The sequence below is a fragment of the Oryzias latipes genome, chromosome 12 (genome assembly GCF_053564925.1).
Source record: "Oryzias latipes strain Hd-rR chromosome 12, Olatipes_Hd-rR_3.1".
Lineage (NCBI taxonomy): Eukaryota > Metazoa > Chordata > Actinopteri > Beloniformes > Adrianichthyidae > Oryzias > Oryzias latipes.
In genome coordinates this window covers 28,855,456-28,879,727 of record NC_136248.1, presented here as the reverse complement: position 1 = coordinate 28,879,727, position 24,272 = coordinate 28,855,456, and the positions used below count along the sequence as shown (strand labels likewise).

General features: G+C 40.7%; 1 protein-coding gene across 2 annotated transcripts in view; it reads right to left on the bottom strand.

Moving 5' to 3' along the window:
• Positions 1-24,272, bottom strand: part of LOC144996475 (uncharacterized) — a 68,286-nt gene that overhangs the window by 32,958 nt on the left and 11,056 nt on the right. For both annotated transcript variants that reach the window (XR_013659419.1, XM_078956029.1), the window contains exon 3: positions 16,113-16,192. Coding sequence is in view for 1 of the 2 variants with exons in the window: in XM_078956029.1 (XP_078812155.1) it covers positions 16,113-16,192 (80 nt within the window). In the remaining variant the exon portion in view is untranslated. The remainder of the gene's footprint in view (positions 1-16,112; positions 16,193-24,272) is intronic.

The following is a 24,272-nucleotide window of genomic DNA, read 5'->3' as shown; positions in this document are numbered from 1 at the left end:
TTGTATCTGAGACGCAGAGGCTGTCGGTTGGGAGGGTTTATTATGGGACAGCAGAGCTTCTCACTGCTGACCTACTGCTTCATGCTTGGCCTCCAACCTTAACAGTTATGAAATTATTGAGATAAAACAGGAATTCAATTCTGAGAAAGTTTCTCAACCATGAAACCATCTAAGGATCAAATCTGTGTTGAAAGGGAACATTCTTCAGGCGTGGGAAACAAGGTTTTACAATTTAACCTTTTACCCCTTTTTGTGGAAAAAGGTAACTATTATTTTGTCATGTAGAGCATTCATATATTAATTAAACAAATCACAAAGCAACCACGGAAAGTGAACTAAAACAATCCTAATAGAACATTTTTGCAATATTTATTTTAGTTGTGATGGCACTACAACTGCTTTAGCTTACAGCTATTAGCATTACCAGCTCTCATCTTTAAACTGGATATACTTAATGAACCTATTAACCCTTGTGCTATCCCTTCCATGACAAAGGTGTATAAAGGTGGAAAGATTTCGTGTAATCCATAGACACCAGTGAAGATCACAAATCATCGAAGAAAAAGGGTTCAGCGCACTGTCTAGTGGGTCTAGATGACCCAACTCCCAATGTTAAAGTGCCTAGGATAGCACAAGGGTTACATGGTTAAAAATGAAAGAAGAAATGTGACCCAGTTTCATATTAATTAAAAAACAGGGAGGCTGTTATTTTCACACCCACCTTAGTATTTTTCTTCTGCTTTTATGTAGTCTGCAGCATTCAGATCTTATAAAGTCTTCATAGCATTGACTTACATTTTCCTTTCTCTTGTTGTTAAATTCTGTAGTTTTTCAGTCATTTGAAAAATGAAGGTTCTGTTAAAAAAAAAAAACTTTTTTTATAGAGTTTGGGACCTTTTTAACCCTTGTGCTATCCTATGCACTTGTAAGGGTGGGGTCATCTAAGATAGCACAAGGGTTACGTCCATAAATCGTCCATCGCAAAAAATATTATTTAATGAAATGTCAATATTTGTTTAGTACAGACAATTGCTGCCCTAAATTTTGTATCAAGACTTAACCCTTGTGCTATCTTAGATGACCCCACCCTCACATTGATGTGTTTTTCCTACCATGACAAAGGTGGATAAAGGTGGAAAGATTTCATGTAATCCATGGACACCAGTGAAGATCACAAATCATTGAAGAAAAAAGGTTCAGTGCACTGTCTAGTGGGTCTAGATCAGTGGTCCCCAACCACCGGGCCGCGGACCGGAACCGGGCCGCAGGACACTTGGCACCGGGACGAACAGAAAGAAAAAATAATTTCCATTTTATTGTTTTTCTCGAAAAAAACGTTTTATTTTGAAAAGTGACCGGATTCTCTGTTACATCCGTCACACTTAATGCACGTCAAAGTCGCGACACACCAAACATCATGTGATACACCCCGGTAAAATTAAACCCAAACAACCAAAATGAGCAAAAAACAAGGGGAAACGGTCCAATGAAGGGACAGAAGAGGAACCTGCACCCGCTAAAAAATCCGGAAATCTGCCTTTAACAGGCAGCGGTAAACGTACCTTGCGCTGCACCTCAAACCCCCCACCCCCACCGGTCCACGGTAAACGTGTCTTGCGTTGTACCGGTCCGCGGTGACAAAAAGGTTGGGGACCACTGGTCTAGATGACCCAACTCCCAATGTTAAAGTTTTTAGGATAGCACAAGGGTTAAAATTGTTCAGTAATTTTGCTGGAATTACGTTTTTATTTCACCAGGAAGTCCCTTCAGATTAAATTTCAGTTTTGACATTTTCAAGATTTGTTCTTTTTTTTACGTTAATTGCATGAACAGAATCGCAGTAGGCTTAAAGCTTCAACATCAAGTGTTGAGCTTTTTAGGTCGGCTCAAAGCGCTCAGCTTCGCGAGTCTTGAGTTAAACGTGGCGTCTGCACCCCCCTTGACGAAATCGGACACAGAGCATAAGTGTTCGGCGGGCTGTTATACTTCAAGCATTGTGTACACCACCTTTGCGGCTGTGGGTCAAAAGGTTCATGCCTGCATACATGTGAACCAAAATTAGCAAACAGTTCTCTGAACTGTCATTGAGTTGCTGCACATTGTGATACGTTGAATGTTTGCACAGAGTTATATCACTATTTGCTCAAAGCTCTGCCTCAAATTTACTCAGCCAACTCTCTCCTGCTGATGCAATCACCCAAACTCCAGTTTCTATTTAGTTAAATTAACTTTGCATGTTTAAACGTTCTGTCTGCAGTGGTTCAAACTCAATAATGTGGTTCTGGTTTTCTTCTAGGAATCAGCATGGACGTAGGATGTTTTCTAGGAGCTGCATGAAGATAAAGCCTGTGTTTAAATGGGACAAAGCGAAAGCCAAAAGCATCATCTGATTTCTGCATTTGCCAGCTGGGCAAAGGTTACCGTGTTGCCTAAGAAAACCTGTTTGCATTGGTCACGCCATGCAGGCTGACTAAAACGCACTGGACGGCCATTAATCATGTTTTTCAAGGAAACTTTTTCCCAAGAGTCTGTGCTATATTTGAATTGGCTGTGCTCTCAGTGCCGGGTCCCTGGCAGTGTGTGAATATGGATCTAAATCATCTGCCTCGGCCTTGTCAGTGCGCCACATAATTTCCACTCCTTCATTGGACATACGCTTCTGAAAAACAGCTATTTTCATTTCTCTGTATTCCCTTTCAGTGTGAATGAACTGCTAATGTGTGTAGGGTAAATAAAATACCTGCACTAGAGCCTGCAATGATTTTGTAACCTTGTTTAAGGTATTTTTGATGGTCAATAACAGGAAATACGGGTGTGTTGGTTAGAGATTTTCACCTAAAAAAAAAGATATGAAACAAACTCGGGAACAATGCACAAAGCCCTCCCTAAAATTTACATTGTAAATTTGTAAAAATTTACATTGTAAATTTACATTGTAAATGTGTAGTATAAATTGTAAAATTTACAATTTAGGCCTCAGTGCAATTGGGCACAATTAACTTTTTAACATTATTCTCATTCACAGTATTTCTTTCTGAACTATTCTGATAAAAATCCCTAAGTCTAATTCTCCAGCCTCTTCTCTTGGTTCCAGTTCCTCCTCCAGCCTTTTTAAATGGTGAATAATGAGTACTCACAGCTTGGGTAGCTCTAATATGTTTTGCTGTTTGTTTGCTGCATGATGAAAACATTGTTGGAAATGCTTTCAAGAGTGAAGCATGAGGATTGGTTTCTTTTTCTGTGTTTAGTATTGTCTACCTTCTTGAGACTTCGGTCACACTGTGTGGCAACCGCAACGTTTTTCAGTAGATTCAGCAGGTTTCCGGATTGCTGCTTTTGGAATTGGGAGGCGGCAGTCGCAGTCAACACACCACACAGTGGCCGTTTTAAGAAAACGTTTAAAATTTTATGGTGATAGAAAGATTTTTTTTCTACATCGGCCACTGGTGGCCGATGCAGCAGTGCCATAATTGATCAATAGGAGGGTCTCCAAGGAGCCCAGAACTGTCTGAAGATCAGCCAATTCAGTGTGGGTGTTGCCTGAAGAAACTATTTTTTAGCTCATTAAACATCCTGGGAAATGAACCTGAATACTAGTCCTACACCCAACCAACTGAGCCATCAAGCCATGTTGTCCCTTCAATCAAACTAAACAGGCTTTCATAGTAGTAGGTTGTCATCTGGAATTGGTTTTTAAAGTTGAAAACGTTTCACCTCTTATCCAAAAAGCTTTGTTGATACTGTGGTCCTTCTTCAGAGCTGTTAAGGCATTTCTTTAATCTGGGGAAAGATTGGAAGGTGGTCGTTTAGCACTGGACAGTGCAGCCAAAATTTTAAGCCTCATTTCTTCAGCTTGAGATCCAGTCAAATTGTTCCTCTTTATGGCAGTTTCTGTGGCTGTGATGAGGTCTACCATGGGGATCTGATCAGGTGTAACCGAGAAATTCAGCCCCCTTGGATAGTACCTCATTCTCCGTTTGAGTCAGCTCGCAGTCGGCAATATTCGTAATCCACCTCTCTCTGTCGATCAATGCTTTGGCATGGTTTTCTCTATTCCTCCTTTCTAGACTGTCCTTGAGGATCTGTTGTTGACTGGTGAAAATCTGAAATTTCTTGATTTGCCTTTGCTTGCTTTTATTGTGTTGGGCCAGTTGTGCCGTCTGGGTGAGGCCGACAATCTCCTGGAAAACTTCGTCCGTAACAGTTGTGGCCAAATTGTCCTGTAGATTATTCATTTTACTCTTTAGGTTGTTGATGATAAAATTCGTCTGTCCGATCCTGTCCTGTAACCCTTGTGCTATCCTAGGCACTTTAACATTGTGCTATCCTAGGCACTTTAACGTTGGGAGTTGGGTCATCTAGACCCACTAGACAGTGCGCTGAATCTTTTTTTTTTTTTTCAATGATTTGTGATCTTTACTGGTGTTCTTGGATTACATGAAATCCTCTCCACCTTTATCCACCTTTGTCATGCTGGGGATAACATGTCAATGTAAGGGTGGGGCCATAAGATAGCACAAGGGTTAACCCCTAATACTATGATGGAATCTACCTGGATGAATGAGTGTCGTCATAGACATGAACAGGCTTTATTCTAACTTTAATGGACTTAACCGACAAAAGCTGAGGAGTAATCCTTCAGTTATGCTTCCTTAGCTTTGCATTTATTACAAAATTTTGCTTTTCAAATCACTAAAATACTTTGTGGTCACTTTGTTATAATTTCCTTCTCCAAGTTTTACAAAGACAGTACTGTTAAAGTCCAGTAATGCATCACAATTGTCATTCTAAGAGTAATGTTAAACATTATTTTGAAGTACTTTGGAAGTAACATACAATCCTGTTCATACCTGATGAGTGACAGGAAAAAAAAAAGCATTTTTGTTGTTTTTGATTATGTCAGTTTTAGAATAAATTCAAGCTCAACCGTTCTGAAATCGAGTTAAGAAAAATTGTTTTTCTCAGTGCGCTTCTATCTTTGTCGACTGCTGTTTTGGCTCAGTCAAGTAAGCCTTTAAAGATTTGCATGTTATAGATCAATTAATCGGCATTTTGGTCGAACGCTGAATGAAATGATCTGACCTTTTAGCCTCGGAGGTATGTCGGCGTTTGATTTTCAGCACTGCTTCGCTCTTTGTTTCATACCATCAGAACAAACTGTGCGCTCTGCGCCTGATCTAATTTCTGCAATGTTCAGACAGATATCATTACATTATCCTGAAGCACTCACCGCCTTGAACAAAGTGGGCGTTTAACCCCGACGCGTCCCGAAGGAGATGGAATGCGAGAGACAAATTTCGTTAGGCATGTCAGCGGGTCAATAAAATTCACTGTGTGGGAACAAGAATGTTCTAATACTCGTCAATCATTCTGATAATCTTCTAATGTCTGCAGTGGAGGCACCGTGGCCATGTCTCATCAAAATGAAAGCATTTAAAACGACAGGGACAGGCTAGCTTAATGTCAGCGACCTCTGACATCCACAGAAGTGATGGGGGGGGGTCTAACTAACAGCAGGGTGAGTGATCCCCTCTAATGGTTCCCTGTTTCCAAGATTAACAGTGGAGTTTATTTAGTTAATCAGAGGATTTGATAAAGTCCTAGATTTTATTCTATTGTTTTGTTTCTAAAAGCAATGACATAAAATCCTAAAGGCCAGATGTCTCACCTCTGATTAAATAGTTCAGTTTAATATTGCTGCCAGCTTCTTGACTTTTAATCAGAGGTCAAACTGGTGTCAATCTATTTTCTGTACGCGGTGGCAACGCCCTCTTCTGTGGTTGTGGACATCAGGCTCTTACAGAGACAGAATCATTGAGACTTACTTTGCTCGTAACCTTCTAGTCAATCTTTTTTTCCTGCAGCCTGGCCTAAATGAAGCGTCTTGTAATCCCAACCGGTGCATGGTCGCAGTACTTTTCTTTACATGTAACGCATTAAAAGCAAAACACATTTCATCAGATCCCTGCAGACCCCCATCATGTTGGACCTTAGCCTAAGAGGATTGTGTTAAGGCTGTGTATGATGAACCCTGCGTATGACAGGCTCAAGCTGTTTCACTACATGGGTCGTAACCTCATCTACATGTGTTTAGCCTAAAGATCCCCAACACAAAAACACATTTAGCCTCATTAACCCTTGTGCTATCTTAGATGACCCCACCCTTCCATTGACGTGTTCTCCCCACCATGACAAAGGTGGAAAGACTTCATGTAATCCATGGACACCAGTGAAGATCACAAATCATTGAAGAAAAAAGGTTCAGCGCACTGTCTAGTGGGTCTAGATGACCCAACTCCCAATGTTAAAGTGCCTAGGATAGCACAAGGGTTAATTTTTGAAGGTAATTTTGATTTTAAACTCTGTTAGCAAAGAACTTTTTGTATACTACTATACTACTTAAACTCCTTATTTTGATTGAAAAAAATATATTTATTGCGTTCTCTACATTTCCAAGCACCATTTAAATGCACAAAACGTGTGAGATTTGATTCAAATCAAAGATATTTTCAGGAGGTTTCATTGAACAATTTCACGTTTTAAGATACAAGATGACAAAAAGGCTAAAAGTTATGAATGCGCGTTTCCAGACTTTTTCTATCCTGTCCCTATTTTAAGCTAAACGATTATGTCTGCTCAAAGGCTGGTTAAAGTTCGATATTTGTGGCAAAAGACGGCATTAAAATAAAAAATAAAAATGAAGTATTTGAAGTGGTTTAGCAGAATTAAACTGCTTCAGGTCTGACCTAGAAGTTTATGGACTCTTGTGTTTATGGTTGGTTACTTTAATTCGCCAAGCGAATTAAAGTAACCAACCATCTCTAAATCTAAATCATCTCTAAATCTAGCCACAGGGGTTGCAAGCCAGTAACTTCTGTGCCGGTCCCAAGCCCGGATAAATAGAGAGGGTTGCGTCAGGAAGGGCATCCGGCGTAAAAAAATTGCCAAAATAACCATGCGAATCATCCACAACACTTTAGACATACCGGATCGGTCGAGGCCCGGGTTAACAACGACCGCCACCGATGCTGTTAACCTACAGGGTGTCGGTGGAAATTTGACTACTGTTGGTGGAAGAAAGAGGGGAGGCAGAAGGGTCCGTGGCCAGAGAGAGAAGGGAAAAGGCAGGAACATAGGTTTGAGAATAGGGACTCTTAACGTTGGCACAATGACAGGGAAAGGCAGAGAGCTGGCAGACATGATGGAGAGAAGGAAGGTAGATGTACTGTGTGTGCAGGAGACAAGGTGGAAGGGCAGCAAGGCACGTAGTATTGGAGAAGGATACAAACTGTTCTATCATGGTGTTGATAGGAAGAGAAACGGGGTAGGAGTGATTCTGAAGGGGGAGTTTGTAAACAGTGTTCTAGAGGTGAAAAGAGTCTCAGACAGGATGATGAGCCTAAAGTTAGAAATTGAAGGGGTGATGGTGAATGTAGTCAGTGGGTATGCGCCACAGGTTGGCTGTGAGTTAGAAGTGAAGGAGAGATTCTGGAGTGAGTTGGATGAGGTCATAGAGAGTTTCCCCAGAGGAGAGAGAGTTGTTATTGGAGCAGACTTTAATGGGCATGTTGGTGAGGGCAACAGAGGTGATGAGGAGGTGATGGGCAGGTTTGGTGTGAAGGAAAGGAATCTGGAGGGACAGATGGTGGTGGACTTTGCGAAGAGGATGGAAATGGCTGTAGTCAACACTTACTTCCAGAAGAGAGAGGAACATAGAGTGACATACAGAAGTGGAGGTAGGAGTACTCAGGTGGACTACATCCTATGTAGACGAGGTCATTTTAGAGAGGTTAATGACTGCAAAGTGGTGGTAGGAGAGAGTGTAGCCAGACAGCACCGCATGGTGGTGTGTAAGATGACTCTGGAGGTCAGGAAGAAGAAGAGAGGGAAAACAGAAAAGAAGACCAAGTGGTGGAAGCTACAGAATGAAGAAACTTGTGAGGAATTTAGGCAGAAGTTGAGGCAGGTCCTGGGTGGTCAGGATGAGCTTCCAGAGGACTGGGAAACTACAGCAGAGATTATCAGGGAAACAGGTAGGAAGGTGCTAGGTGTGTCATCTGGAAAGAGGAAAGACGGTAAAGAGACTTGGTGGTGGAATGAGGAAGTACAGGAATGCGTCCAGAGGAAGAGGTTGGCTAAAAGGAAGTGGGATGTAGAAAGGACTGAGGAAGGTAGACAGGAGTACAAGGAAGCGCAGCGTAAAGTGAAGAGAGAGGTGGCAAAGGCCAAACAGAAAGCTTACGATGAGCTATATGACAGGTTAGACACAAAGGAAGGAGAGAAGGACTTGTACAGGCTAGCCAGACAGAGAGACAGAGATGGGAAGGACGTGCAACAGATAAGGGTGATTAAGGACAGAGATGGAAAGGTGCTAACAACCCAGGAGAGTGTACAGAAAAGATGGAAGGAGTATTTTGAGGAGCTGATGAACGAGGAAAATGACAGGGAAAGAAGGGAGGAAGATGTGGTTGTTGTGGAGCAGGAAGTAGCAGAGATTGGAAAGGATGAGGTTAGGAAGGCTCTGAAAAGGATGAAGAGCGGAAAGGCCGTTGGTCCTGATGACGTACCTGTGGAGGTATGGAAGTGCCTAGGAGAGACAGCAGTGGAATTTCTAACAAGGTTGTTCAATAGGATTTTAGAGAGTGAGAAGATGCCTGAGGAATGGAGGAGAAGCGTTCTGGTCCCAATCTTTAAGAACAAGGGTGACACGCAGAACTGCAGCAACTATAGAGGAATAAAGTTGATGAGCCACACAATGAAGCTGTGGGAAAGAGTAGTGGAAGCCAGGCTTAGGAAGAAGGTGGAGATTTGTGAGCAGCAGTATGGTTTCATGCCCCGTAAGAGCACCACTGATGCCATTTTTGCTTTGAGAATGTTGATGGAAAAGTACAGAGAAGGTCAGAAGGAGCTGCATTGTGTGTTCGTAGATTTAGAGAAGGCGTATGACAGGGTGCCGAGGGAGGAGCTGTGGTACTGTATGAGGTCGTCTGGAGTGGCAGAGAAGTATGTCAGAGTAGTTCAGGACATGTATGAGAGAAGTATGACGGTGGTGAGATGTGCTGTAGGTCAGACAGAGGAGTTCAAGGTGGAGGTGGGACTACACCAAGGATCAGCTTTGAGTCCTTTTTTGTTTGCTATGCTGATGGACAGGCTGACAGACGAGGTAAGACAGGAATCTCCCTGGACAATGATGTTTGCGGATGACATTGTAATTTGCAGTGAGAGTAGAGAGCAGGTGGAGGAACAGCTAGAGAGGTGGAGGTTTGCTCTGGAAAGAAGAGGTATGAAGGTCAGTCGTAGTAAGACAGAATACATGTGTCTGAACGAGAGGGATCAAGGTAGAAGCGTTAGGTTACAGGGGACTGAGGTGAAGAAGGTGCAGGAGTTTAAGTACTTGGGGTCAACAGTTCAGTGTGATGGGGAGTGTGGAAAAGAGGTGAAGAGGCGAGTGCAGGCAGGTTGGAGCGGTTGGAGGAAAGTGTCAGGAGTGTTGTGTGACAGAAGAGTGCCAGCAAGACTCAAAGGAAAGGTGTACAAGACAGTGGTGAGACCAGCTCTGCTCTATGGGTTAGAGACGGTAGCAGTGAGACAGAGACAAGAGGCTGAGATGGAGGTAGCGGAGATGAAGATGTTGAGGTTCTCCTTAGGAGTGACCAGGTTAGACAGGATAAGGAACGAGTACATCAGAGGGACGGCTCATGTTGCCTGTGTCAGCGACAAAGTCAGAGAAGCCAGACTGAGATGGTTTGGACATGTTCAGAGGAGGGATAGTGGATATATTGGTAGAAGGATGTTGGAGATGGAGCTGCCTGGCAGGAGGGCAAGAGGACGGCCAAAGAGGAGATACATGGATGTCTTAACAGAGGACATGAAGTTGGCTAATGTTAGGGTAGAAGATGTCCATGATAGAGTGAGGTGGAAAAGGATGATTCGCTGTGGCGACCCCTGATGGGAAAAGCCGAAAGAGAAAGAAGAAAGAAGACTTTAATTCGCCAAGCGCCCTGATCCTCTGCATCATCCTTTGTTTGCACTGGACATTGACTTTAATTCCTGTGATTGTTCCTACACACGACTTATTGTTTGCAATAACACTCTTCTATTTTTATTTTTTTTTACAGGATTTTCATAAACATTTCAAATCATTTCTGAAAATCCCTTTATGAGATCTGCAGCACCTGCTCTAGCTCCCCGTCTATGTGATGTGCTGATGGTTTTACGGCTGCAGCTTTGACCGCAGTGACATAACACCCCAGCTCAGAACGGGAGCGCACAGGCTTGGTGATGGGGATTACGGCTCATTCTTCAGAGCGCTGGGTTTATTTTAAGGTCCAACTGGATAAAACAGGATTAGCATCACAATGAATCTGCTTGCATTCAAACCCAGAGGTCAGCTCCTCTGTGACCTTTGACTTTTGAGATGTTTGATAATCCCCATCTGTGTTGTGATGGCTAAACATGAATCTAATGAGCTGTCATTCCAGTGAGGTGCCCATTTTTGATCAGCTCAGGTTTTCCTTCGGCTTTTATTTCTTAGCGCATTTCCTCCACTGCTGCAGCTACTGGAGATCACATACAGACAGGCTTGCTGGATGAGGAGGTGCTGAAAGTCTCTGGCCTCAGCCCCAGTGTTTGCAGGTCCTTTATAGGCAGCGTTACTTCCATTTCTTGGGTGCTACTGAAAGTCCAGGTTAATCACTGATGGGCCTCGCTTGTGTGAAAGCATTGAGGACAACACAGAAGGCCAGGTTCAATGTCTGTGCAACCCTTGTGCTATCCTAGGCATTTTAACATTGGGAGTTGGGTCATCTAGACCCACTAGACAGTGCGCTGAACCTTTTTTCTTCATTGATTTGTGATCTTTACTGGTGTCCATGGATTACATGAAATCTTTCCACCTTTTTCCACCTTTGTCATGGTAGGGAGAACACGGCAATGTAAGGGTGGGGTCATAGGATAGCACAAGGGTTAATGGCCCGTTTTGTGCCCGGACTTGTTCTTACAGCAGCTCCTAGTAGTCTTTTAGATTGACGTTAGTTGGGTTTTGTACTACGTAGAAGGTTAGTTTTGGTTTGACTTTCAAGTTTAAAATACGCCTTTTATTGTCCCCCTTAAAAAAATCATCCAGTCTGTGTGCTTTTGACAAATCCTAAGATCAAAATATGCGGATGCATACTCGTAAAAATTATGAATAAGAAAATAAATGTATTTTAATTAGCTGTTTTGATTTTTCCAGAGCTGAAAACTATTTGGTGGTTTGACTCTCCAATCCAACCCCTAAGAGCTGAGTGTCAAACAGGAAGGCATTGGGTCTTTGATATGACTTGGCCTGGATTTAAGCTCACAACCTACCAGGTAAAGAGTGGATACGGTATTTACCACAAGGCCACTGAGCTGGAAACTTCTTTTTATCATTTTATTTTGAAAAGCTAAAGTGGGCGGAGCAAACTTCAGTCTATGTGGCCATCCTGTTTATGGCTTCAAGGGTGAGGGTTTGTACGACGTAGTTGATGTCTTTGTATTGAAGCTCAAGTCAAATAGTTGGTGACAATTCCAAGTTACTTGACAAGTCTTTAGTTATAATTTTCAGGATATTTTTTGTAGTAAGATTTGTTTGTCATTGGTACAATGATATTTTAAAAAGTTATCTTTGGTCAGTGCATCATTCATACATTAAAACCCTTGTGCTATCCTACGGGGTCCAAATGACCCCACCCTTGCATTGACGTGTTCTCCCTACCATGACAAAGGTGGATAAAGGTGGAAAGACTTCATGTAATCCATGGACACCAGTGAAGATCACAAATCATTGTGTGTAATAAATTTACAACTGAAAAATAAATAAAAAAGTACATCATTCAGTCATTTAAAACAAATTATAATCAATTAGCAGCTAACTAAAAAGCCCTTCAGTCATTAAAATAAGGATATATTTAAGGATTGTTAAAATCACAACAAATTGGTTGAGTCCGAATTCCCTCCCTCTAGTGCAGGGAGGGCAATTAGACCAGTGCCCTGTAAATTTCCCAGAAGTCTCTGTGGAAAACTAGTGTGCATCGATGCTCACCAGATTGACAAATATAGACCACAATGCATTGTGTTGGAATGATTTGTTCATCTGTACACAATGTATGCAATGTTTTTTAAATAACTAATCCAAGTTTTCATTTTCTGAACACAGTGGATTCATAAAAAGTGATATTTATTAGGTTTATTTATTTGGCATGTCAAAAAAAATTATTGAGCTCCCAGTGCTCTTTAATAATGATTATGCCCTTTTTAGCCCAAAATTTAAAAAAACAACAGTTTTCTAGAACATAGTTTCTGCAGAGCGGCAGTATTTAATCAGAAATTCGCCTCCACGTTGGCCTAAATGAAGCCTTCCCTTTGTTTACTAAACTAAACTTTATTTATTTATATAGCGCCTTTCATTTCAGTTAAAAATACAAAGCGCTTAACATAAAAGCAGATAAAATAATTATAAAAATGAAAATTATTAAAAACACAGGAAAATCACACACAGATGGGACCCCTCCCTCACCAGATTCCTCCCTCCACCCACCCAGTTCCCCCAGTAGAACCCTGAACAAACAAAGAACTGCAGTTAAAAGAAGGTCTGGCTTGGTACTTCTGGGAGGAAACAATATCATGGGGATCCATTTATTCCAAGGCCCAGCCCGACCAGGGGGGTCATTACCACAGTTCCCACCCAACACAGAGTAGCCTAGGGCCCACTCCATGGCTATTAGACCATAGAGCGGGACCCCAGCCAGCCCAATGAGAATGGGCACCACAGTAACAGCACCCCCTACAGGCAGAGCCGGTAGTGCCCCAGAACAATGGATCCCCAAGAGGAAAAAACTGGAGTAAAAATCATCAGAATAAAAATTATATTAAAATAACAATAAAAAATAAAATAAGATATAACAATATCAGTAATTAAAAAATAAAATACGTAAAATGAATAAAACATAACCTTAAATATCATAATTTGATGTCAATAAAAATAGTAGAATATTAAAAACATAAAGATAATAATAATAATAGTCCTAAAAAAAGATTAATTAATAAATAGATAAATAATAAAAAACATAAGCAATTACTAAAGTCAAGTAAAAGCCCTACTAAAAAGGTGGGTCTTCAGCCTCTTCTTAAAAACCGCCACAGTCTCTGAGGTTCTCTGGGAGGCTGTTCCACAGGTGAGGACCGTAATGGAGGAATGAGGCATCAACTTGTGTTTTGGTCCTCACCTTAGGAACAACTAGGAGGCCAGTGCCAGAAGACCTCAGGGTCCGCGAGGGCTCTTATTTTAAAATAATATAATTTAAATAAGATACCATTAAAACATTTATAAACCATTAAAAGAATTTTAAAATCAATCCTGAAACGCACAGGGAGCCAATGCAGCGATTTTAAAACCGGTGTAATGTGTTCCCATCCCCTGGCCTTGTCAGAACTCGTGTCGCCGAGTTCTGCAATAGTTGTAGATTTGAGATCGACTTTTTTGGTAAACCAGAGAGCCGGGCATTACAATAATCTAAACGACTAAAAATAAAAGCATGCATCAGCACCCCTATGCTGGCAAGAGAGAGGAACGGGCGGACTCTGGCAATGTTTTTAATATGATAAAATCCTGTTTTCACAACATTTCTGATGTGAGGAATAAAACTCCGCTCAGAGTCAAAAAGAACGCTGAGGTTTCTCACACACTGAGAGGGTTTAAAATTCCTAAGTTTGGGTAAAACCATCTCTCTCTTGTCTTCAGGACCAATGATTAAAACTTCAGTTTTGTCCTGGTTGAGCTGTAAGAAGTTTTCTGCCATCCATGACTTTATATCTAAAATACAGTGTAACCCTTGTGCTTTCCTGGGCACTTTAACATTGGGAGTTGGGTCATCTAGACCCACTAGACAGTGCTCTGAACCATTTTTCTTCAATGATTTATGATCCTCACTGGTGTCCATGGATTACATGGAATCTTTCCACCTTTATCCACCTTTGTCATGGTAGGGAGAACATGTCAATGTAAGGGTGGGGTCATCTAAGATAGCACAAGGGTGAAAAGAGTTAACAGGTTCAAGGTCATCAGGAGACACGGTGATGTAAAGCTGTGTATCATCAGCAAAGCTGTGAAAGTCAATGCCATGTCTCCTGATGACATCCCCAAGAGGCAACGTATATAAATAAAAAAGTATTGGACCCAAAATTGAACCCTGGGGAACCCCACAACTGGACTCCTGAGGACCGAGTATCCATCAGTATCAGTATCCATCCACTGAAACCAGTTAAGAGCAGTTCCTGAGAGGCCAACCCGACTCCTAAGTCTGTCCAATAGAATCTGCCGTATCTAAGGCGGCACTAAGATCCAGCAGTACCAGAACAGAAAATTTCTGCGAGTCATAATTATGTTTGAGATCATTTAACATTTTTAAAAGCGGCCGACTCAGTACTGTTATCTGTTCTAAAACCAGATTGACATTTTTCAAGAACATTATGTTCATTTAAAAAAATCATGTAATTGAATAAAAACAAGAATTTCAATAATTTTGCCTAAAAATGGTAAGTTGGTCTGTAATTGTCCATAATATTTGGATCCAAGTTACCGCCGTTTTAAAGGCATAGGGAAAGACCCCCGTCTGAAGAGAGCAGTTTACTATGTTTAAAAGCTCTGACTCAAAAAATCCATAAAATGTTTTAAAAAGAGAAGTGGGAATGGGATCTAAAAGGAAGGTTGTACTGTTTGCTTGGAAAAAAACTCAACCAAGCACCTCTGCATCAACCAGGACAAAACTCTCCAGTGTTTCCTTGGGTAAAGACAATGCCACTGACCTGCTAGGATTACTGTTATGTACCGGTTGAAGGTTAGATCTAATCGCATTGACTTTACTCCTGAAGTGGTCAGCAAAGTCCTTACATGCAGTTTGTGAGTGAGGCATGATAGGTTGTGTTTATTGTCTGTAATGAGATTTGAAAAATAAAGTCTCCTTGCCTGTTTGACAGCATGGTTGTAAATTTTTAGCTGATCCTTAAAAAGTTTAATTAGTTAAATTAGTTTTCCTAAATTTCCTCTCTGCTCTCCTACAAATTCTCTTCAATTTTAAAATAGCACCGTTTCTTCAAGGCGTCTTTGGATTCTGTTTCAGGATTTTTGTTTTCGGCGGAGCTGCAGAATCAATGGCAAACTTAAGTCTGTCATTAAAATCATCAGTCAGAGAATCACAAGACAAAGGTAAAATCTGAGCAGGTGTTTGTTTTAAAATGTCAATAAAATGTTCTGCCACTTCAGGAGTTCTATATCGCTTCGTCACAGTTCTCATTGAGTCCTCTTGCCTAATAAAACCAGTCATATTAAAAAACACACAATAATGGTCAGAAACAGCCAAGTCAACAACAGAGGACACACCAGCAGACAGGCCGTAGGTGATGACCAAGTCCAGGGTGTGTCCTCTGTTGTGAGTCGGCTGTGCCACATGCTGGGTAAAATCCATACTATGTAACCCTTGTGCTATCCTAGGCACTTTAACATTGGGAGTTGGGTCATCTAGACCCACTAGACAGTGCTCTGAACCTTTTTTCTTCAAAGATTTCTGATTTTCACTGGTGTCCATGGATTACATGAAATCTTTCCACCTTTATCCACCTTTGTCATGGTTGGAAAAACACATCAATGCAAGGGTGGGGTCATCTAAGTTAGCACAAGGGTTAAAATATTCAAAAACTCAGAGGCAAAAGGATCATTCATGTTATCAACATGAATTTTAAAATCTCCAGTTATTAAAATCCTATTGTGCCTAAGAAGAATAACATAAAAACTCAGAAAAATCTTGTGAAAAAACCGGAGGGAGGACTTTGTGGTCTGTAAACAGACACTGCTAGTATAGGTGAGTTGCTGAACAGGAAGGAATGATGGTCAAATGAAGGATGATCAGTTAATGTAATGTTTTCAGTTTTGTATGCCTTGTTGAGCAATTGATGCTGTTCCACCACCTCTGATTCTGGTAATTGGCTACTGTTTGGTAGTTTTTGACTAAAGCCTAATTAAACAGAACAAGGTATAAACAGGAGTGTCAGAATGGAAGAACACTCACAACAGGTACTTCCCTCCTGCTTCTTACCTGCCAGGTTCAGGTTCCAACTGAGATTCGGATGAGGAACGCAAAATCTGGAGCCACTAAAACACCCGATTTCTGAGCACCTGAGGGTGACAGAAAATCATTATGAGCGTCAGATTTTATCATCCAACATCCTTTCAAGCTCATTTTAGGATTTTAGCTGGATTTACACTAATCTGAGTATTGAAACGAAAAGAAAATCCACACACACTTGTTTTAACTTTTAAGGGTCAATTCAAAGTTTTAAAAAAATCTATAAATATTCTTGAAGCAGGAGAATGTGTCACATTAACGGGAAAAAAAAGTAAAACATTGTCTGGATGCGAGAAATGATTTGAGCCTTTTTCTTTATTGCATCTACAGAAGATTTCAGTTGATTAGCAAAACCAATAATGTTACTGAATCCTACATCTTTGTTACTACTGGCACCATAAAGTTGATTTCCATTTCACAGAAACATTACATTGATGGAAACTGGAGGAGGGTAACTGCCGCCGTTAGAACTCATCTTCTGGGAAACATGAATATCTGTGATTTTAATCTTGCAGCACCAAAGAAAAGGTCGGGTTTGCAGAAGTTAAAGAGATTTACCTTTATGTAACCCCAGATCTCTGCATAAATCACTTTGATTTGCACGTTTGTTCAAATGTTTTAGTCCGGAGGAAGGTAAAACTTTCCACTGCTGCATGTAATCGCTGATGTGTGTCTGTGATAGCCAGCAGCCTGGCCTTGTGTGTCACGCACGCTGCTTTGTGAGCCGTATAAATTGCATTCTTTTGTCTTTTAACAAACACTTTTTTGGGGGGAGTGACGAGAAGAGGTTGAAAATCTGAGCCTCAGCGGCTCATGAGCCGGGTATCTTTGTGCACAGACGAAGGTACTCAAACACTTCTCCTCATCGCTGAAAGCAAATCTGTTTTCTCCTCCGCTGTCAGCTGAGAGTTTCAAATTTCCAACCTTTCTTTGGGTTTTTCCAGGGGGAGATGGGTGGAGCGAGTCTTCCAGCAATGACGGAGGCTGCAGACTGATTTCACGATAAAGTCAGTATCAGTAAATACAGTAGACCATAGTCTTTTATCAGCCTTTAGAAATCAGCTACAATCTCTTTTGTTCATCCCCATCAGATTATATTGGTCCTCTAACAGTCTACAGTTAATTATATTTTACAGATGGTTTTTACAAAGATTTCACCTTTTTCTAAATTACGTTTTTAATCTATTTTCTCCTCAAATTCAAGACAATTAATATTTAGGATAAATATTTGTTTCCACATCTGTGGTTCTATCTGGGTATAACTCGCCTTTAAAAGTCTTTGCTTCTGCAGAAATTATGGATTTCATAATGTATCAAAATACTATCAGGTATTAAAGTTATTTTAAAGAAAGTGGTCAAAGTTGATCTCATAGAAGCACAACAGTAATAATATTTTATGGGATTTGGCTAACAGTAAATCAATGAGCAGATTTTACAACAGAGTACTTTAAGTAAATTTTTGTTCCTTTGTTTTAACGTCTTTTTAAAGATCGCTGCTATTTTTGTCCTTAAATAACAGCAAATTTTTTCTGTTAATAATCTATAGTGAATGTAAGATTCTTTATTCTTGGAATTTTTGAAATCCTCTTTTTATCTGTTTAACTGATCATTTTGCATTGTGATTACATGTACATCTATTTTAGGTATTTTTTCATACTTTACATTCAGGTTTATAGCATCCATATATTTCATATCATTTTTTGGGACTTTAGTCTATAATAAATGTGACAGCAGAAAAAAAATTCAAAATTAACGATAATCTAAATCTACATTTGGAATGAAAGAAATGTGAAGATTCAAAATCAAAAAGCCACATTTACCTGAACCCAATATATAGTTTTCAGATAGAAAGAAGATATACATTGAAAATTAAATATAAGGCTTTACACAGAGAGAAACTCTGATTTTGATTCACAATGAGGCTTGAGAGTGAAATTCCTGCATGCTGCTTAAAAGAGGCTAATCAAATGTAGTTACTATAGGTGTACTCTTTATTCCCCATATCTATGTAACCACCTATAATAGGTGCCCATGGACTCGATGACCTGGCGCCAAACAGTAGAAGCAGAGCTGAAAGAATTTGGACACACCTGGGGAACCATGTACACCTTGGCCCGCGACCGTCAGAAATTTCGTTGCTGCCTTAAGTGTCTCAAGGCAGTAAGGGCCAGCATTGACTTAATCTCAATGTGTTACGACTTCTGCATTTCTTCTGAGTTGCTTTTAATAAAATAAGCAAAGATAACATCATGACCAACGATTCAAAGTCTGTTTAAATGCATTTAGATGTGCCTGTACACAGAAAAAGTCAGATAATCTGTTCGTAACCCATGTGCTATCCTATGACCCCACCCTTACATTGACGTGTTCTCCCTACCATGACAAAGGTGGATAAAGGTGGAAAGATTTCATGTAATCCACGGACACCAGTGAAGATCACAAATCATTGAAAGGTGGGGTCATCTAAGATAGCACAAGGGTTAATGTTACTGTTTTTATTCCTTGGATATTTTAAAATGGTCATAAAGGCTCATCTTCACTCCTTTAGCCTCAAAATAAACATTTAGGCCTCATTGAGCCTAAATAGATCAAATGATGCATTTAAAATACTTTTAAAAATACTAAGAGGAGATTAAAATGGATTCACTTAGGCTACAACAGGATGTTACTACTAACTACAAGAAGCCACAGACCTGTGCACATTTATCCAAAAAACCCAACAAGCATGAGGCTTAGACGATGAAGTCAACCTTAACAGAAGCATAACATTTTTCTTTTTAAAGTCCTGATGTTGTTTTGAGTTGATTCATGGGATATAAAATCGTCTTTCTCGAAACATTTCACTTGAAGGCAAGTTATACCCAGATGGAAACCACAGATCTGTGAAACTTTTCAAGAAAGATTTTATGCCTTTTAGCCATGACTCAACTTCAAGACGTCACCTGGATAAATGAGAACCCTTTTTCACATTCTGGCTGTGGAAATGTAGGAAGTATTGAACAGAGTGAGCAAAATGTTAGCAGAAACTGATCAGTACTGCCCAGAGTGACTGTGTTATAGAAAAACATATACCGTATGTTACAGTTACCTGTTAGGATCTTGGAGAAACATCTCCTGCTGTTGACTCATGTCAAATGCTGCCAGTCTTTAATGAGAAAGATGCTCCACACATGGGATAGTTTAACACAAAGAACACAGTTTTCTCTGCGAATTTCTACGTTAGCTGCTAATTTGCAATAGAACAGAACTATCAAGACACGCAGTCAAGGAAGGCAGGGCCTCAACTGTCATCATCTTCATCTTCATCTTCATTTACTTCTGATAAAATGCATATTTGTCCACTAACCTGTGCTATCATTGTAAAAATTTCAATAATTCTTACATTAAAAATCTCTGCATTTAGAATAATTTCAGTAACAGCGTAAACAGCGAGGTGGGGCAGACGACGCAAAACCTAGCAAACTGGGTTGAGAGTGTGCCTATAGCTAACTTACTGTATGTTAGCAATGTAATGCTTTATTCAAATGTTTTTATCCATTCTGGAAATTTTTATTTCTATTTCTCCTGACTGCAATGAGTGTTAATCTATATCACGTCTGTCTACTGTTTATTTAGTGTTTGGATCTGACACAAAGCTGCACTGAAAAGACGTGGGGTGAGGCAGACAATGTGGAGGACGCTCTTGATCTAACATTTGTTCTTCCGCTGATTGCAAATAAAGTGTCATATCTCAAAAAAATGTCTTAAAGTTGGACTTTGAATGGTTACCAGGAAATCTATTACGCTTTCCTGTCTTGAAAAGTTTGTAATGGCAGAAATAAAACTGTTGTTTTTTTAACAAATTTCTTCCAGTTTGTAGGCGACATCAAAGCTGATGATCAGAATTCATCAGTCATGAGAAAAAATGTGAAATTACAAGTAAAGCACCTGATAGTTATTTTCCATTATCAGACCTGTAGTTGCTTCTGACTAAACCATCAAAAACCTGGACAAAGACAAGCAGTCAAACTGTCCACCACACCTCCACACGCCTGTTGGGCTTCTCTGTCAACAGCTAAACATGACGGTGGAGAAGTCGTGGTTTGGGCTTGTTCTGCAGCAACAGTCACAGAGTTGACTGTGAACTCTGCACCCGGTAGAGTCGAACGCGAGGCCATCTGCCTGGTGGCTTAAGCCCGGCTGGAACTGGGTCATGCAGCAAGACGGCAAATCTCATGCAAAGCAGCAAATCTGCAGCAGAACAGCTGAAAGCGAAAAGAAAAGGGGTTCCAACCCAAATCTAGAGACCTGAAATCTTAGATTGTGAACACCTGAAAGTTGGCCCCGGGAGAAATGGTTAATACCTCGTGGCATCCGTCAGACCTCGGCTCAAGTTTTATGGGCAGCTGTTGGCAGGTGAACGCACATTATTGACACTGAACAATGACTGTTCCAGCAGGCTTCTCTACATGATTGCAGCGCTTGGCGTGTTTTACCTAACAGGTCATCCGGGCTTTTTCACATTTTTTCACCATGGCCTAACTTCTGCCGCAGTGAATCGCAGAAAATCCCTGACAGTAACGAGCAGAGGTCATTACTATGGTGGGACTTCGATAACTTTAAGAAAAAAAAACTTGTTCACTTGTTTTTTAAAGGCAGTAGACACTTTTTTTCCTGTGTACTTGTGGGATGAATAATTCTCTCTGCTCTCAGAACTGTGACTTCCATCTGCATATTTCTTCTTATCAGAGCTGATGTCACGCCGGCTGCGTGGGCCCTGCCTCGTTAATAATGGAGAGACAAGAATTGCACATTAGCAGTTTAGTTCCTCGCCTGGGCCATTAGAGTTAAACACAAGCCGGAAGCAGCTCTTTAAATTTGCATTCTGCTCGGTCTGGAAGCTCTGTGTTTAAACGTCCTCATAAAACCTCAGCGGATGGGATTTTATTTTTTTTAACACCTGACCTGCTTTTTTTCTATGAGAGTTTTGGGGAACCAAATGTGTGAAATGACAAAAAAACGTACTTCAGGCTCCAACCAAATTACCGCAAGTCAAGTCAGTCGCCATTGTGGACGCCACTATGTTGAAACTAGAAATCAGAAACCAGAAAAGCAGTGAGTGGTCCAAGTTGGTCAATGAGTTATATAGGCTAGAGACGCTACGCTAGCCTGCTACCACCGTCCAATGTACGTAAAGAGCGACGCCGTCTGGCCCTATCCAATATGGCGTCCAACTCTGTGTACGCAATAAGCTAGCATAGCGACTCCAGCCTATATCATTCATTGGTCTGGGTCACCATTTCTATAGCAACTATTCTCACCTATTAGAAGTCAGGTTGTTGGCAGTCTAAACCTCTACCGCTTGAAAGCAGATGTGGGAGAATCTGTCGGACATTTCAAACGTCAGACATGGTGGCCAGTAGGCACCGCCTACTTTTACTTAAGTATCTGATTGTTCAGCAATTTTTTTTTACTTTTTCTTGCAATACAAATTGTTTTTAACAACAATTTGAGTTCAAAGTGTTTTGAATATCTGAATCAACACAAGTACATGAAAATCTGTAGGATTTAGTTTAAATAAGCCAAAACTTCTCCACGTGCGTCAGTTTTCAAAATCCTTTACTTTGATTGAGCAGATGTGGTCGTTTAGCCATGACCAGCACCCCCTCGGTCCTTTGTGTGACTCATGTTTCCCGAGGACAGATGTGACGAGGAGCGCTCTGATGATGGTGGCTGTAATTGACCTCAGCTGAAGCTGAGGTCTTTGCGTAAAGGTTAACGCTGTCTGGTTCTGGGAAACCCTGGGTCTGAGTAATCTTTACTGGTAAAACGCAGAATGTGGCAGTCGGGACAGCAGAGCAGGTTCCAGGTTTTTGTTGATTTTCATTGGATGAGGTGCTTGTGATGAGGTTTTATCTGAAAATCTGACAGTGGAGCTCCTTTTGTCCTTTTGTCACATGCCATGTGAATGAAATGTCAAGGCGAAGCTCTGGGGAGTTCAAGCCGGTTTACGTTAATTTATCTGAATGGGAATAAAGCTGCAGCCCGTGTGAAAATGTACGTCGCTGATCAAGACAAGCTTATTCATCTTTCCTGAGGGGGTCGATTGATGGACTCTGGTCTCTAATTACTTCCCTCTTTCTAAGAGCTGCTCATCAATGCTTCAGATATAAGTGTTAATATTTAACAGAGAGCAGGGCAATGCGGCAGCCTCTGCTCCCTCCACCAGGGCTTTACAGATAATCTGTCTGAACCTACTTCCTTATCTCTAAACCTCCTCCTCTTGAGCTCTAACTGGTGTGACTGCATTACAGTGAAACTGACCCAGAGGAGGGACAGTTCTAAAGAACTGCCAGACAAAGAAACTCCTAAAGCTTTTATGGCAGCGTATGCATATTAAATGTTTAAAATGTTCCGATTTTTGTCGTCTAACTTTATTTACTTGCATACAAACAAACAAACAAACAAAAATGCATTCACAGGATATGCTTTGGCAGATGAAGCTGCTTCAAAGGTCTGTATTTTGCAGAATTGCAACGGCAGAACTTCACTTTTCTGAAACGGTGAGGATAAGCTCCTCTGAACTCATTGATGCGATCTGGCTCACTTGCCGCGACGGACTGCAGGAGGTGTGGTTTCCTCACGACACCGTGTGACCTTTCATTCTTGCACAACTGGTGTTGCTTCATGCCGCTGCAGCAAAGTCGCAGAGAGAGCCCATGAAGGCTGTGCATGGCTGCATGCTGCTTCTGCACGAAGTAGGTTCTGCAGAATTAGTGTGGAGCCTCCATGTTTTGTTATTTGTTTATTTATTTATGGCGAAATGAAATGAACTCTGCGACCCCTCCTGCAGGCCTCAAGCACACATTCCTTGCCAAACAGCAACAGAGAACAAAGAATTTAAACAAGTCAAGCTTCTTTAGAGTCTCCTCAAGTCTGGATCTAAGAAAGCTTGAGGCTCCAATCCCTGTGTTTCTGCAGCTGTTTGCATTTGTTTGTTTACTTTGAGAGCAGTTTTTAAAATGTGTTACAGTTAAAAGTTGAGTTTTTGTCAGAATTTCAGATTTCTGTTACTATCTTCACTATCTGAACTCTTTCAATGTGACCTTTTTTTTTCAATGTACGGTCAAGAAAACCTTCAGCTTTTTTTCATGATACTTTTTCATTTATTAGAAGTTAATCAAGTTATAAACTGGCCTATTGGATGCCTCAATAAAGGTATGTGGTCACACATCTAACGTTCTGAACATTTGATTGACGGATTCTCGCTGTCAGAGGGAGGAATGTAAACTCAGATCAAGCTCACTCCTGACTGGCGAGAATGGTTGCCATAGAAATGTTGACTCATACCAACTCTGAGGCGACTTTGTCACGAAAAAAATAACGACTGAATTGATATTTGTATGGAGACTGAATTAAGCGTTTTTATTTTTTTCTACCTGTCCTGTCCAACAGCTGGGCAGACAGATGAGAGCTGAAGGCCTCTTGTGTTGGACATATTTTACTTTAACAACAGGCATTATGAATCTTCAGACAAACCAGAGGTATGTCTGAATATATGACCCCACCCTTCCATTGACATGTTATTCCTATACCATGACAAAGGTGGATAAAGGTGGAAAGATTTCATGTAATCCATGGACACCAGTGAGGTTCACAAATCATTGAAGAAAAACGGTTCAGAGCACTGTCTAGTGGGTCAAGATGACCCCACTCCCAATGTCAAAGTGCCTAGGATAGCACAAGGGTTACATTGTTTTTAGTATCATGTGAAGCACTTTGTGGTGCCTATAGGTGAAAAGTACTTTATTTATACAGTTTTGTTTGATTAGATGAATTATTCATCAACTGTTTGGTGTAAGATTGAGAGACTGAGGCAGATGTGGCGAGATAAGGGAGAAAAACTTGGGCTTTAAAAGCCTAAAGGGCGAAAGGAATAGAAGAATAGAGAGCCAGAAGAACTAAAAACCAGTTGACATAAAGACAGAAAACATCCAAAAATAAAATCAAAGTTGCATAAGGATTAAACGATAGAGTCATAAATATCTGCTTACAGAAGGGCTGCACTTGTGAAAAAAAACAAACTACACACTTAAATATCCACACATACACACATAATCATAGTCTGTGCAAACCTCCATCCATACAAAA